This window comes from Tilletiopsis washingtonensis (assembly GCF_003144115.1).
Source record: "Tilletiopsis washingtonensis strain MCA 4186 unplaced genomic scaffold FA09scaffold_22, whole genome shotgun sequence".
Taxonomy (NCBI): domain Eukaryota; kingdom Fungi; phylum Basidiomycota; class Exobasidiomycetes; order Entylomatales; genus Tilletiopsis; species Tilletiopsis washingtonensis.
The window spans coordinates 170,145-183,719 of record NW_020312019.1 but is presented as its reverse complement, the minus strand read 5'-3'; the positions used below and the strand labels follow the sequence as shown (position 1 = coordinate 183,719).

At 66.8% G+C, this 13,575-nt stretch overlaps 5 protein-coding genes and 1 non-coding gene across 6 annotated transcripts; 2 read left to right on the top strand and 4 right to left on the bottom strand.

The window, feature by feature from the left end:
* The first annotated feature begins 186 nt into the window (after positions 1-186).
* On the top strand, positions 187-2,189 carry FA09DRAFT_332093 (WD40 repeat-like protein). Its single transcript, XM_025743310.1, has 3 exons — positions 187-421; positions 481-822; positions 1,027-2,189. Exons 1-3 carry the CDS (start codon positions 214-216, stop codon positions 2,064-2,066), a joined length of 1,590 nt encoding a protein of 529 aa, XP_025595729.1. The 5' UTR covers positions 187-213; the 3' UTR covers positions 2,067-2,189.
* A 261-nt stretch (positions 2,190-2,450) lies between these two features.
* Positions 2,451-2,542, bottom strand: FA09DRAFT_t45. The gene has a single exon. It is a non-coding gene; the product is annotated as a tRNA-Met (tRNA).
* Positions 2,543-2,735: 193 nt separating this feature from the next.
* On the bottom strand, positions 2,736-6,881 carry FA09DRAFT_312105 (hypothetical protein). The gene is made up of 6 exons (XM_025740683.1): positions 6,431-6,881; positions 4,214-6,325; positions 3,884-4,161; positions 3,620-3,833; positions 3,232-3,567; positions 2,736-3,182 (listed from the first exon to the last, which is right to left on the bottom strand). The coding sequence occupies exons 1-6, from the start codon at positions 6,752-6,754 to the stop codon at positions 2,784-2,786; spliced, it is 3,663 nt and encodes a 1,220-aa protein (XP_025595728.1). The 5' UTR covers positions 6,755-6,881; the 3' UTR covers positions 2,736-2,783.
* Positions 6,882-7,128: 247 nt separating this feature from the next.
* FA09DRAFT_341096 (RCC1/BLIP-II) lies at positions 7,129-8,679 on the top strand (the record flags this gene model as incomplete). The annotated part of the gene is made up of 1 exon (XM_025744399.1): positions 7,129-8,679. One exon carries the CDS (start codon positions 7,129-7,131, stop codon positions 8,677-8,679), a length of 1,551 nt encoding a protein of 516 aa, XP_025595727.1.
* A 40-nt stretch (positions 8,680-8,719) lies between these two features.
* FA09DRAFT_140505 (hypothetical protein) lies at positions 8,720-10,559 on the bottom strand. The gene is made up of 6 exons (XM_025739127.1): positions 10,442-10,559; positions 9,824-10,371; positions 9,668-9,765; positions 9,441-9,598; positions 9,051-9,380; positions 8,720-8,993 (listed from the first exon to the last, which is right to left on the bottom strand). Exons 2-6 carry the CDS (start codon positions 10,282-10,284, stop codon positions 8,757-8,759), a joined length of 1,284 nt encoding a protein of 427 aa, XP_025595726.1. The 5' UTR covers positions 10,285-10,371; positions 10,442-10,559; the 3' UTR covers positions 8,720-8,756.
* A 711-nt stretch (positions 10,560-11,270) lies between these two features.
* On the bottom strand, positions 11,271-13,089 carry FA09DRAFT_332090 (ribosomal protein L17). Its single transcript, XM_025743309.1, has 4 exons — positions 12,913-13,089; positions 12,802-12,826; positions 12,579-12,735; positions 11,271-12,173 (listed from the first exon to the last, which is right to left on the bottom strand). Exons 1-4 carry the CDS (start codon positions 12,947-12,949, stop codon positions 11,496-11,498), a joined length of 897 nt encoding a protein of 298 aa, XP_025595725.1. The 5' UTR covers positions 12,950-13,089; the 3' UTR covers positions 11,271-11,495.
* Between the last annotated feature and the right edge of the window lie 486 nt (positions 13,090-13,575).

The window sequence follows — 13,575 nt, the reverse complement described above, 5'->3', positions numbered from 1 at the left end:
AGCTCAAGTCGCGAATACAAAATCGCCGGCTGTGGAGGTCGCGCGCCGCAAAAGTTGCCCGCCAGACGCCCGCACGTGACCGCTGGCGTGCCCGCAGAGATTTTGCTGGCGCAGGCCGCGCTGGAAGAACGCCCGGACAGCGCATAAGAACGCTCCGCCGCGGCGGGCCGCTCCATCGTCCGCTCCACCACCGACGCCGGTCCCCCAGCCACGATGTCGAAGCGCCCCTCCTCTCCCGGCGCAGACCGCAGCATGCCGCCGCCGGCGGCGCGCGGCCGCACCTCGCTGCCCGCGCCCGCCGCCGACGCCGACGAGGGCATGGGCGAGTTCGAGGACACCTTCGAGGATGAGTTCGACGACGACGACGGCGAGGTCGTCGACGCCGCCGAGGACTCGGACGACGAGGAGATGGAGATTGACGGTGCGTAGCCGGCGCTTGCCTCGCTGTGCCGCAGCACCCAGCTCACCCCCCACTCGCAGGCGTCAAGGTCGACGGCCGGATACGAAGGCCCGAGGACGACGACGAGGAGCAGGGCGAGGCCGCCGTCGAGGCACAGGCCTGGATCCACGGCGCACAGCCGCTGCCCGAGGGCCAGACGCTCGAGCCGGACCAGTCGGCGTACGAGATGCTGCACCGCATGGGCGTGACGTGGCCCTGCCTCTCCTTCGACATCCTCCACGACCACCTCGGCCCGGCCGCCGAGCGCGTCCGCTTCCCGCACACGGCCTACTTTGTCGCCGGCACGCAGGCCGACGTCGCCAAGAACAACGAGCTCTCCGTCATGAAGGCAAGCTCGATGCACCGCACGCAGAAAGACGGCAGTGAGTGTTGAGCTGCAGTGCTGCGCGACGTCGTCGGCGATGATGCTTGAGGCATTTGGCCACATGGGCGGCAGGCGCAAGCCTGCCTCACCCACATGCAGAAAATATCTCGCTACCTAATTTCACACCTCTGAGCCCTTGACGACGTCGCAAAAGTGCCAAGCGAGACACTGTGCCCGTGCTGACGCTCGCACTCTTTTCCAGATCTGTCCGACGACGACGATGACGACGACGACGACGAGGGCCTCGATGACGACGCCATTCTCGAGTCGCGCTCCATCCCGCACCTCGGCGGCATCAATCGCGTGCGTGCCGCACCCATCGGCGCGCCCGTCGAGGGGGCGATGGACCCTTACCCCGTCGCCGTCTGGTCCGAGCTGGGCAGCGTATCCGTCTACGACGTGCGGCCGCTCTTCAACGCGCTCGACAAGCCGGGCGCGTTCGACAAGGCCAACGCCTCGAAGCCGCTGCACACCGTCGAGCACGGCATCGAGGGCTACGCCATGGACTGGGCCGGCAGCGCCGCGGGCGCTGGCAAGGCCAGCAGCCTGCGCCTGCTCACCGGCGACGGCCGCGGCATCATCAAGCTCACGACGTCGAGCAACGCCGGCTTTAACACGCATGCCTCGCCCTTTGCGAGCCACACGAGCAGCGTCGAGGACCTGCAGTGGAGCCCCAAGGAGCCGACCGTCTTTGCGTCGTGCTCGGCCGACCGCAGCATCCGCATCTGGGACGTGCGCGTCAAGAGCCACCGCTCCGTCATCTCGCTCGCCAACGCGCACGACCAGGACGTCAACGTGATTTCGTGGAACCGCAAGACGGACTACCTGCTGCTCTCGGGCGGCGACGAGGGCGCGCTCAACGTCTGGGACCTGCGAGCCTTCAAGCCGACGCCGGCGTCTGGCCCGGCCCCGCCGCGCCCGACGGCCGTCGCCTCGTTCCGCTGGCACACGGCGCCCATCTCGAGCGTCGAGTGGCACCCGACCGAGGACAGCGTGTTTGCCGCCTCGGGTCGCGACGACCAGGTGACGCTCTGGGACCTCAGCGTCGAGCAGGACGACGAGGAGGACGGCGCGGCGCCGGCGCCCAAGGGCCCCAACGGCGAGGATGTGCCGTCGCAGCTGCTCTTCTGCCACCACGGCGCCAGCGAGATCAAGGAGGTGCACTGGCACCCGCAGATTGCCGGCATGCTCATGTCGACGTCTGCCGACGGCTTCCATCTCTTCAAGACGATCTCCGTCTAGACCTCTGCGCCCCTTTCCATCTCCTCTGCCGTGTGCCTCCCGCGTCACTTGTCATGCCATACCACCATGTATTTGTCCCTCACACATCGCCTGCACCATGCAACTATCCGCATCTAATCCTTGCCTTGACTGCTGTGTGCTCCATCGCGGCGAGATGTCATCAGCAGCAGTCGAGGCGTTGGTTGCTCAGCCGCAGCAGGTCGGCGCCTGTCGCGTCACTCAGCCCGCCAAGGCAGGCTCAGACGAGGAGCAGCGCAGAGCCAGTGGCCTGCGTGGCGCAGGAAGCGGCACGGCGAGGTGCCGCAGCAGCACGCGCAGCGCAGAACGAGTGGGCCCGCAAAAAGAGGGCGGGAAGGCAGGCGCGCAAAAGGCAAAAAGTTGGAGTAGCACGAGCTGGTTTCGATCCAGCGACTTTTGGGTGCGTACAAAGCAGTGCTTAGTATGAGCCCAACATTCTGCCTCTGAATTATCGTGCTTCCATGTATAGCGGCAAGAATGTTGCTTATATAAACCGACTGCTTTGCGGACGTGCTCCACGGTCAGAACCCGACCCAGGACACATGAGCCCTCGCATGCTCGCTCACTTGCGGACTCGCAGCCTCGGAGCAGGGCTGCGCAAGGCTTCGCAAGGCTTCGCAAATTTCGTATCGCGCATCAAGCACGAGCAGTGGCAGTGACAGCAATGGTATTAGTGGGTGGTCTACTTCATGCCGCTCTCTAGCGGCGTCGTCCAGCAGACGGCGCATTCGCCGCAAAGGGCCGCCGCACGTCCTCCGTCGAGAGCTCAAAGGCAACGCCGCCGGCATAGCAGTCGCGCGCGATGCGCTGCTGGCGCTCGGCCTCGCGCACCGCAGCCTCCTCGCACGCCTTCCACACGCGGGCCAGCACGTCGGCGGCCTCGTCGATGTCCTGCGGCTGCGCCGCCGCCGCGTCGTCGTCGTCGAGGCCAAAGTGCTTCTGCACGCGGCGCGAGAGCACCTCGATGGCCTTGCGCACGTCCTTGGCCGTGTGCTCCTTGGCGAGCCGCTTGAAGGCACTGCGCGAGAAGGCATTGTGCAGCGAAACCTCGTTGGCGGGCGTGGAGCGCAGCAGTGCGTCGATGCCGTCGCCAAAGTCCTGCAGGGTTGTGAGCACACGCTGAGCCTGGTACCCCACTGGCGCTCACCATCATCTTGCCGAGCGGCCGACGCAGCACAGCCTGCACGTACGCCGCCTTGTGGTCCTCGTAGATGCCCTCGGCGCGCTGCACCAGCGGCGCGAGCGCGGGGTTCGTCTGCTTCGACACGTCGGCGACGAAGTGATGCATGTTCTCGATGAGAATGACGTGGTGGTTGAGCGCGCTCTTGTCCTCGTCGAGGCCGGCGACGCCGTCCATCTTGGCCATCGCCTGCAGCACCTCGAACATCGTGCGGCACAGCTGCTCGTAGTAGCCGTCGACGGCGGCGCGGATGTTGAGTGCCTGCGCGTCGCCAAGCTGGCTCTCGATGCGCTCGACGAAGACCTGCGCAGCGCGTCAGCGAGCACACGCACGAGCAAGCGACACTCTGACGCACCGGAAAGACGCGGATGAAGTGCGCCACGCCCTTGCGCTTCTTGACCGTCAGCTTTGTCTGCTCGATGCCCTTGATCTGGTCGGCGATGAAGCGCTCGAGCATCGCCGCAAGGCGCATGTGCAGCTTCGACAACGAGCGCACGAGGAACTCGCTCGAGACCTGCTCGGCCTCGACAATCGCGCGGTCCAGCGCGGCGAGGATGCCCACGATCTGGCTGCGGAGCGTCAGCCCCGGCTCAGAGCCGGTCCCACCCGCGGCACTCACGTTCGGTCGCGTCCGATGGCGGCATCGGCGAAGTTCTGCCACTCGGGCATCAGGAAGCTAAAGATCAGGTCCAGCGCGCCCTTCATCTCGCGCAGCGGGCCCGAGAGATTGAGCGCCTCGCTGCCGAAGATGGCCGCCGCACGCCGGCGGAAGTACGGCTCGAGATCCATGTAGTCGGCGTACGTCACGGCATTGTCGTTGATGTGCAGCATGTCCGCCATGAAGGCCTCCTCGCGCATGATCAGCGGCACGACCGACGTGAGAAGTTGTTGGAAGGCCTGGACTGCTGCGTCAGCGCTGCGCCATGAGCATCTCTTGATTCGGACTCACCTCGCCTCCGCTGATGTCGCCGGTGCCGCCGCGCCCCTTGGACGCCTTGGGTCCGCCCGGGCGGCGGATCGTGCCGCTGCGCAGTGCCGCCGTGCTCGAGGCGCCTGCCGGCAGGATGAAGCTCGACTCGGCCAGCTCGTCCTCGGCCGGCGCACGCACGAGCTCGCGCCACACGCCAAACAGCTGCGACATTTCCTTGCGGTAGCGGTCGTTGGCGCTGGCAAAGTAGGCCGCCGAGATGCGGCTGAACTGGCCAGGCGACACCTCCTTGGCCCACAGCAGCAGTCCGCAGTAGCGTCCGAGGATCTCCTCTACGGCCGAGTGGTCGTGCAGCGTCGGGTGTGGCGGCGACAGCGCAGAGCGCCGCTGCGGATCGTTGAGGATGAGCTGTGACTGCTCGTTGAACTCGCGCGTGAGATGCAGCAGCATGCGCTTTGCGAAGCTCTCGGCCAAGCCCTCGTACTCCTCCAGCCGCTCCGTCGCAGCGGCCATCATCATCTCGGCGCTGCCGTCCGCGCGCTCCTCGTCCGTGCGCCGCGCCTGCAGCATCGCCTTGTACAGGCTCGCGGCGGCGCGCTCTGCATCCGCAATGCCCACGTCATCGGCCAGGCCGGCGTACTGCAGCGCACCCACAGCCTCGTCGTCGACGTGCACAGTGGAGAGCAGCTTCTCGATCTCGTTGGCCAGCGTGCGCTGGTTAGACGTGTGCACCTGCAGGCCGCGATTCTGCGACTCGATGTGGCTGATGTCGTCGGCTCGCGCATTGAGCTGCACCTTGAAGCCGGCAATCATCGAGTCCATCATGTCTAGCGCCGCCATGGCCTCTTCCATGTGCCGCACGACGAGGTTGACGCGGTCGTCGCTCTCGATGATGGCGTGGATGTTGGCAGCATCCAACGCAGCGAGCTCGTCGAGCAGGCGCGCCTCGATGACATCGGCCGTGCCCTTGCCGGCGCGCTTGAGTGCACCGCCGCGCCACTCGAAGCCCTCGAGCATCTCCTCGACGTTGAGCAGCGTCGTGTCTTCCTCATTGTCGTCGTCACCGCCTGCGTTGCGCTTCTCCTCGCTCTCTTGCCTGAGGCCGCGTGGTCGCGACAGCGGAGGCGGCTTGAACGGGCTCGGCACCACGTCGGCGTCCTCGAGCTCTGCTCCGCCGTACGGGTCCTCCTCCTCATCGCCCTCGGTGACGCCGCGGAGGCCAGTGCCGGCGAGCAGCATGCGCTCGTACGCTGCGCCGCCTCGCATCGGCTCCACGGCACTGAGCCGAGCGCGCGCGTCGCCGCCCGAGGAGGGCACGCCAAGCGACGAGCCACCCTCGCCGGATCCAGAGCGTCCCTTCGAAGGCCGACGGGCCAGTGGCGCAGGCGGCTTGCTCTGCACCTCGGTCACAGAGCTCGCGTCAGAGCCCTCGCCCGCTGGGCTTGATCGACCGGTCGGTGCTGCCCCTGGCACGCCAAGCTCTCGGGATCCCGGCACATGTCGCGCGGGCGACACGTCATTCGACACAGAGGAGCCGTTGGCGAGCGGGCTCCGTTCGCGCCGCGGCGTGCGAGGCTCGCCATTCGGAGCGGGCGGCGGCGTTGCGTTGCGACTCTCCGGCGGCAGCACAATCGCCGGGGGAGCGTCTGCTGGTCCGCGGCTGCTGTTGCTGCGCGACATCGCCGGGCGAGGCAGGGGCGCCTGCAGCGGACGCCGCGGGCTCTCGAGTGGTGACACGGGAGCCGATCCCTCAGTGGCAGCTCGTGTGCGCGGATCGTAGAACCCATCGGATGCGCCAGCCCCGCCCGTGCCGCCGGCAGAGCCCAGCCGCCGAGCCGGCGACTCGCGCGAGCGCTCACGCGCGACAGCCGTGTCTACCGAGAGGGCAGGGCCGTTGCTCGGAGCTGGTGAAGCCGTGCGCGATGTGACGCTGGGAGCAGGCGGAGGAGCAGGTGCAGGTGCTCCCGTCGTCGAGCCGCTCTCGACCTCGAGGCCGACACAGCGAGGGCCGGCTGCGTCGCGCGTGTACTTGCGGTACACCTTGACAAGCGACTGCAGGAAGAGCGTCTGCTCGCGCGGCCGCTCCGTCTGCCAGCTGTACGAGCGCGAGAGGGTGAGAGTGAACGCGTCGGGCTGTGACAGGAAGGAGACATCAGCATCGAGGAGCGGGCGCCGGCTGCGATGCGGGTCGAGCAGGCCATCGCTGCCCCGACTGGTGCAGGCGGGCAGCTCACTCACCTGCAGCACTTCGACGGCACGCAGCGTGTTCACGTCCCAGTCCTTGCCGATGCTGAAGCTGCCATTGGCGTTGCGCTTCGCCTTGTTGAGCGTCACGCGGCCCGAGTCGCGCTGCACGGCAAGCACGAGGTAGCGCGCCTTGCGCTGCGGCGCCGCTGCGCCCGCCGATGCAGGAGCGGCGCCCTCGTCGAGCGTCTCCCAGATCTTGAGGTGGGCGATGTAGTTGTTGTTGGCGTTGCGCGAGCGCAGTGCGGCATTGAACGAGTCCTTGGTCGAGGCGCCGGCCGCCGCGGCGGAGGAGGTGGAGGGCGGGGCGAGCGACATGGCGCTGCGGCCAGCGGGCCAGACGAGCCAGCGGCTTGGATGCTGGCCCTGCGCAGCAGCAGGAAGTGGGCACCGAGCGATGGGCGGTGCGACCTGCGCGCGCCTGAGCTGTGGGCGAGGGTGGATGTGGGGAAGGGAGAGGGGCGCCTCGTGCTGCCAGCAGCCAGGCACGGCAGCGGCGCGCCGCTTCAATACAACTGGCGCCAAGGGTGCTTTCCAACTTCGCCGCCCGGACTTGAAGCATGGAATACAACAACTCGGGCGCACGGACCGGGTGGACTAGCGCGAATACAACCAGCTTTCTTCCTGGGCTTCTCCCCGCTCACTGCACCTTGCTTTGACACCACAAGCACACCAGGGAACAGCAAGCAACGATGGCGAGCGCCGAAGCGGGACCCTCTTCGAGCAGCACGGCTGGCAGCAGACGGCTCCACCAGCTGCTGGTCGCAGGCTCAAACGCACGCAGCCAGCTGGGCCTGGGCCACGACGAGGACGCGCACGTCTTCAAGCCGGCGCTCTGTCTGCCGGCCGAATCAGAGCAGCCCATCGCATTTCCGCCTCCTGGACACTTCATCGCCGCGCTCGCAAGCGGAGCGAACCATGCCATCGCCATCGTGGCTTGCTCAAGCGATCCGTCGCAGCGCCAGGTGTGGGCCAGCGGCAGCAATGCCGAGGCGCAGCTCGGCTCGACGATCAGTCGCGACTCGTTGCTGCACTGGACACAGCTTGACCTCTCGAGCGAGCCAGCGGCCCAGCAGCATCTGCATTGCACCAGCTGGAGGCCAACCCTCGTGGCTTGCGGCTGGAACGCCTCTTTCATCGCTCTGGCGGGCACAGACGGCGAGGATGATCAGCTGCTTTCACTCGGCAGCTCGAACGACTTCGGCGAGCTCGGCTGCGGCAAGAATCCGGCAGAACAGGCAGTGCCAAGCCGCCTCCTGTCGCTGTCCAACGGCGAGAGCAGCTCCTCTTCGCGGCGGGCACCACTGCGTATCCGACGTCTTGCCTCGGGAGTGCGTCACACCTGCGCACTCGTGTCGCGAAGCGAGCCAGACCACGACGTGTGGCAGCTCTTTGGCTGGGGAGCTGCACGCCGCGGACAGATCGGCGCGCCTTCTAGCACGGATCAGACTGGAAAACGAGCAGAAAGCGTGCGTTGGCTGCCCGAGTGCTTCGCCACGTGGCATGTTCCCCGGCCATCTTCAAGCGAGCCTGCATCGCGCGACAGCGAGGAGGCTGCCGTCTTTCTCGCGGCGGGCAAGGAGCACACGATGCTGGCGCACCCTTCTGACTGGCGGCCCGTGCCAGAGCGACTTTGCGCTCAAGCGTCTCATGCTTTCAGCGTCGAGACATGGGGCTCTCCCTCGAAGGGCACATGCGACCTCTCGTCCTACATGGCATCGCCGACTGCAACGCAAGAGCAGCACGCGCAGCTTCTCGGCGCCGACTGTACCTGGAACGGCACGTTCGCGTGCCTCGGCTCACCGTTCGGCTCGCTCACTGTGCTCAGCTGCGGTAAGAACGACAAGGGCCAATCTGGAGCTGGCTATTTCGGCGATGAGCCCGAGCAGCCCTCCGCGTCTACGCAAGCCAACGAGATGCGTCGAACCCGGCCAGATGGTACTCCCGGCCTGGTACGGCGCGCCTCTCTGCGCCAAGCTGCGTCGGAGCACGCACAGTGCAAGCTGGTGTGCGGCAGCGAGCACGTGGTGCTCTTCGCGCCGGACACTGCGCACGCCATCTGGGCATGGGGGTGGAACGAGCATGGCAATCTCGGCACCGGCAGTGCGGAGGGCGAGGCAGAACTGCACGACGAGTGCTCGCCGCGCGAGATCTGGACGCCGAGGCACGCCGGTACACGGGTGCAGAACGTGTGGGCGGGCTGCGGCACGACTTTCGTTCAAATCATCGAAGCTGAGCTCTAGCTAGCCCAAGTCGCGCACGATGAACGGGCTCCAGGCGCTCTCACGCATGCACCGACGGGCTGAGAATGATGTAGCAATCAGCAAGCCCAGACAAGCAGCTCGCGAGCGCTGCCACATCCGCCGGCGTCGAGGCTGCGCGCCAGCTGTGCGGCGGCCGCCGCAAGCGACTCGTACGCGGCACGCTCGTCGTCGTCCGTCTGTGCCGCCTGTCGGAAGCGCGCCAGCGCAGACATTGTCGCTGGTGCGCTGCGCGCGCCGGGCGGCCGTCTCAAGCCTTTGGCGTGCAGCAGCTTGTCGAGGAGGTAGTGGAGCCACTGCGCGCGAGCGTCAAGTCATTGCGCAGGAGAGTTTGGACAGGCGGAAAGACTCACGAGTACGTTGGTGCGTGGATGCCATGCCTCCCATCTGCCTTGCGTCAGTGTCCGCATCGCGCGATACACGTCAAATTGCGCATCGCCCTCGCCCGTGAAGATTGACTCGTCGGCAAAGTCATACGCCAGCACGAGTGGCGGGTCTGCAGCCGGCTCGAGGAGGCGCGAGAGCGAGACATCGATGATTGTGGCGCGCACACCAGACTTCTCGGCACTGCGGAGCGAGGCGACAAAACTCGCCGCTGTGCGTTCCGGCTCTGTTGTCTCGTTGTCTGGAGATGAAGGCTCGGAGAAGGAGACGAGGACGTTGCCCCAATGCAGATCGCGATGCTGCGAATCGCGAAATTTCGATCAGCTGTGCTCCATCTGATGAATGGCTGCAACACTTACCTCAAACTCGCGCGCTCGTTCAGCGCGTCCGAGCGCGCCCACGACCTGCCAGAAGACGGCAGCCGCAGCACGCCAGTTCGGCAGGCGCACGCCTTCGAGGTCCTGTCCTGCGTGAGATAGCAGCAGGAGGGCGTAGTGCGCTGTCGGCGGCAGGACGGCTGAGTCGAGAGAGAAGCAGTATCAGCAGAGCAGCGGGAGAAGAGAGTCTCGGCGAGGATGCAACGCACATGGTCGCACGTTCTCGCTGCCGCCTGCCTTGCTGCTGGCGTACTCGTCCCACGCCGAGAGCAGCGCTGGGGCATACGGGCCCGTCGCAATATGTGCACTGGCAGCCGCGGCGTCAGCTTGCGGCCTCGGCAGTGGCCGGCGGCCTCTGCACTCGCCTCTCAAGCTCAACGAAGCCGTCTATCCCATGCAGCGCGCGCATAATCTCAATCTCGCGCCCCACATCCTGCACGCTCGACTCTTCGGGCCATTCGGCGTCGTGCTCTGCGGCGTGCGCAGCTGCTGCGGCCGCAGAGGCGAGGCGCAGAGGCACAATCTTGACGACCTTGTCGCCGCGTGCGAACACCTCCGAGTACGACGCTTCGCCCACTTTGCGCCAGCGCGGATCGGCCGTCGTCTTTGGCCGGCCACGACCTCGTGCTGGCCGGGCGAGCGTCGAGACGAGCGTGCTGAAGTCGGCAGCACGAGGCTGCCCACAGAGGCGCAGGAGGTCCGACAACGTGCTGCTCGGCTCTTTGAGCTTTGCAGACGGGCCAGCAAAGGGCGACGAAGGTGCCAGAGGACAAGAGGACGGCGGCGGCGGCGAGCTGAGCTCAGAGCTGAGAGACGCGCCGCCCATGCGCCGCACAAGCTCCTCGTCGTCATGCCCTCGCTGCTGCGCGGCGCACTTGACGGGCGATGCTCTGCGCGGACTCTTGATGGCCGCCTCCTCCTCTGCCTGGCGCAGCTGCACGATGCGCCGTTGCGCCTCGCCCGCGGCACTGCGCTTTGCCCGCTTCTCCGTCTGCCGGCCGGCCGCGGAGCGTGCGGGACTGGACGAGGGCAGCGACGAGGCGGAGAAGTAGAGGGAGGACGAGGGCGTGGCGCGCACGCTCGTCTGCAGGCGCGAGGAGGAGGCGGCCGAGCGCTGCGCAGAGGAAGACGCTGCCAGAGCGCTCGGCAGCCGCCTCGAGGCGGCGGCGCTGCTCGTGCTGGCCGAGGCGGCCTCCTGCGTGCGCCGCTCGCCCAGCGGCTTGCGCGGCGACGTGCGCGTGGCCGGCGTCGGTGCGGCTGCGTGCTGCGCCAGGGCCGGCTTGGCGTTGGCGTTGAGTGGAGGGGCATGCGACTTGCGCGGCGAGGTGTAGACGATGACCTGCACGCGCTCGTCGGGCGCCGCCACCTCACTGTCGCTGTCGCTCAGCGTCGCGGCGCTGCTCGAGGCGCTGCTGGCGCGCCGGTGGTGCTGGCTGCGCGCTGCCGCCGAGGCGCCCTCGGGCGCATCCCAGGCACTCACGCCGCCGATGGTGCGCCGCGCGCGCCGCCCGTAGGTGAGGCCGCCCGAGGGACGGACCATGGGCGCAGAGAGGAGAGAGGGTGAAGTGGGGTGGAGGTGCGGCGGCAAAGGTTGCGTGCCGCATGCCGCGGCGTGCGCGTCGTGCGAGAGCAACACCCACGCCGCGGCGCGTCGAGCGGCGGCCGCGCACGTGACTGCGGCGCCATGACCGACGTTCGCCTTCCTCTCCCTCTCATCCATGTCTCGAGCTAGCGCACACGCACGCAGACCCGTGAAACGGTGCGACACAGCCGGGCACACCAACGACACATGGGGACCCGGGGCATGCACGAGTGGAAAGAACGCATGCATTCTTGGCCTGCTAGAGCGTGTAGGGACGGTATGGGGATTACAGAGGTTAGAAATGACGGGGCGTGAGGAGATGAGGGGGATGGGATGCTACGCAAGGGCCGCGCGCTTGCGATGTGTGTTTCATGAAAAGGGGTGTAGTACAGTTTGCGTAGAGAGAGAGAAGACGGGGTAGCAGAGGGCGAGAGAGAAGAGAAGAGAGCGCCCATTCATCGTGTGGCGCGCTCCTCTCTCCTTCGCTCCGCCACCGCGGGCATCTGCACTCTGGCTCTGAGTCGGCTTGCAAACGCGCCCTTGCCGAGCCTGACGACGCTGGACTTTTGCATCCCCTTCTTTGGCTTCATGGCCGGGTTGAGCACATCCTCTTCGCCCGCCTTTGCTCTCCTTCCCAGCATGGGCCGTGTGTGCGAGGCGCCGCGCGGTCCATGGCCCGCCCACGCCGCTTCGCGCGCCTCGTTGACGCGGCGAGCGCCGCCGAGAAGCTCCTCCGAAGCTTGCAGCCGCCAGTATTCGGCATGTGCCTTGGCGAGCAATACGCTCGAGGCAGAGGCGTTGAAGCGCACCAGCTTGTCGATGTTCTTGCGCGTCAGAGAACGAAAGTCTGCCTCGAGAGAGGGCAGACGAGAAGGCCCTGCTTCGGCCGATGCCGTCGTCGTCGTCGAGGAAGAAGAAGAGCAAGTAGAGAGGAGCGTCTCGCGAGCCATGGCACGGGCAGTCATCTCCAGACGCACATCGCCCGGGCCATCAACGAGCTCGAGCAGTGCCCTTGGCGCATTGTCGCCTGCGCGCGCGCCGTGCAGGTGCAGCCGAGTGTAGCCGCCGGGCCGGTCGGCGTAGCGCGTGGCCAGCTCGAGCAGACGCGGGTACGACGGCTGCAGCGGATTCGACTGTCTCGTCGTGTGTGTGGGTGTGTGTGTCAGCAGCGTGTCGAGAGGAAGCGCGGTGGGGGCAGAGAAGGCGAGGCAAAGCCAGCACCAACGACGACCGGAAAGAGATGAAGAAGGGCTCAGAAGATAAAAAGGCAATATTTGGTGTGTCCGCAAATACCCTTGCGGGCGTTTTATGGATCAGGTCTGTAAAATATGTTTCGTCTCTGCCGTTTGCATCGTTGGGGGGGATGCGAGAGAGGGAAGGAGTAGTGGTGGGGCTTTTGCATCTGCAAGAGTGCCGCACACCTCACTCCCTTCGCCCTTTCCCCCCGGACGCCGTGCGCTCGTCTCTCCCCATCCGCTCGCTCTGCTTGCCGCGCCCACGTCTGCCACACAACACCAGCACTCAGCAGCAGCACTCACGAAGAGATAGTCGCGCGCCTGGATGCCCTGCTGCACCTCGCCCTGCTGTGCGCGCTTGGCCTTGGTGATGATCTTCTCTGCGACGCGCTGTGCCTCCTTTGCCTTGGCCACCGTGGTGCTGATGCGTTCGTGCGCGATGAGACTCGTGACGAGATTGCTGTGGGCGCAGACGAAGGGGGCGTCAGCTCAGCTAGGGGGCAGAGAGAGAGGCAAGGCAACGTACCGGAGTAGAGCTCGTCGATGAGACGCTGCAGGAAGGAACAAGAAGGTAGGGGTGGGGTCAGCTCAGGGACCAAGACGCAGCGCCAGCGCCAGCGCACGCCACGATACGCACAGGTGCGTCCAAGCTTGCGCATCGCCAGGCCCTTCATGGCTGTTGCTGTGCAGCGAAGAGCGAACGTGTGGTGTGTGTGGGTGTTGAGAGCGGGGTAGGGTGGAGTGGAGCGGCAAGAGAGAGGGCGGCGTGTGTGTGTGTGTGCGAGGCGACGATGAGCCTCTGCTTGCCTGTGCGCGCGCGAAGAAAGAGGCAAAGCGAGCCAGCAGCGCGCGATGCAGATGATCGCTCGCGCCGCCCCCCGGCCGAGGCCGAGCCGCAGTGGGCGGGTGTATTGCGCGGTGTAGTCTTGCATTACAAAGGGGCGCCGCTGAATTCACAATGCGCACGGCCAGGCGGCACGATTGCTCAGCGGCGAGCGACGGCGGCGTTGCGCTCTGCGCCGCCCGACGTTGGGCGCCGTCGTCGGCCGCCGCGCCGTCGCCGCGTGCACTGACTTCCATCGCCGCCGCTGTGCTCAGCCCTCTCCGATCTCGCCACACCGCACCTCCACCCTGATCCCACCCGCATCCTCCCCATCCTCCCCATCCCTCCCATCCTCACACCAGCCATGCTCCGTCTCGCGCCTCTGCTCCGCTCCCCGCTGCGCGCCGCTCCCGCCGCGGCCGTCCAGCGCACCGCTGTGGCCAGCGCGCGCCTGCAGCTGGGCGCCACGCGCGCCTA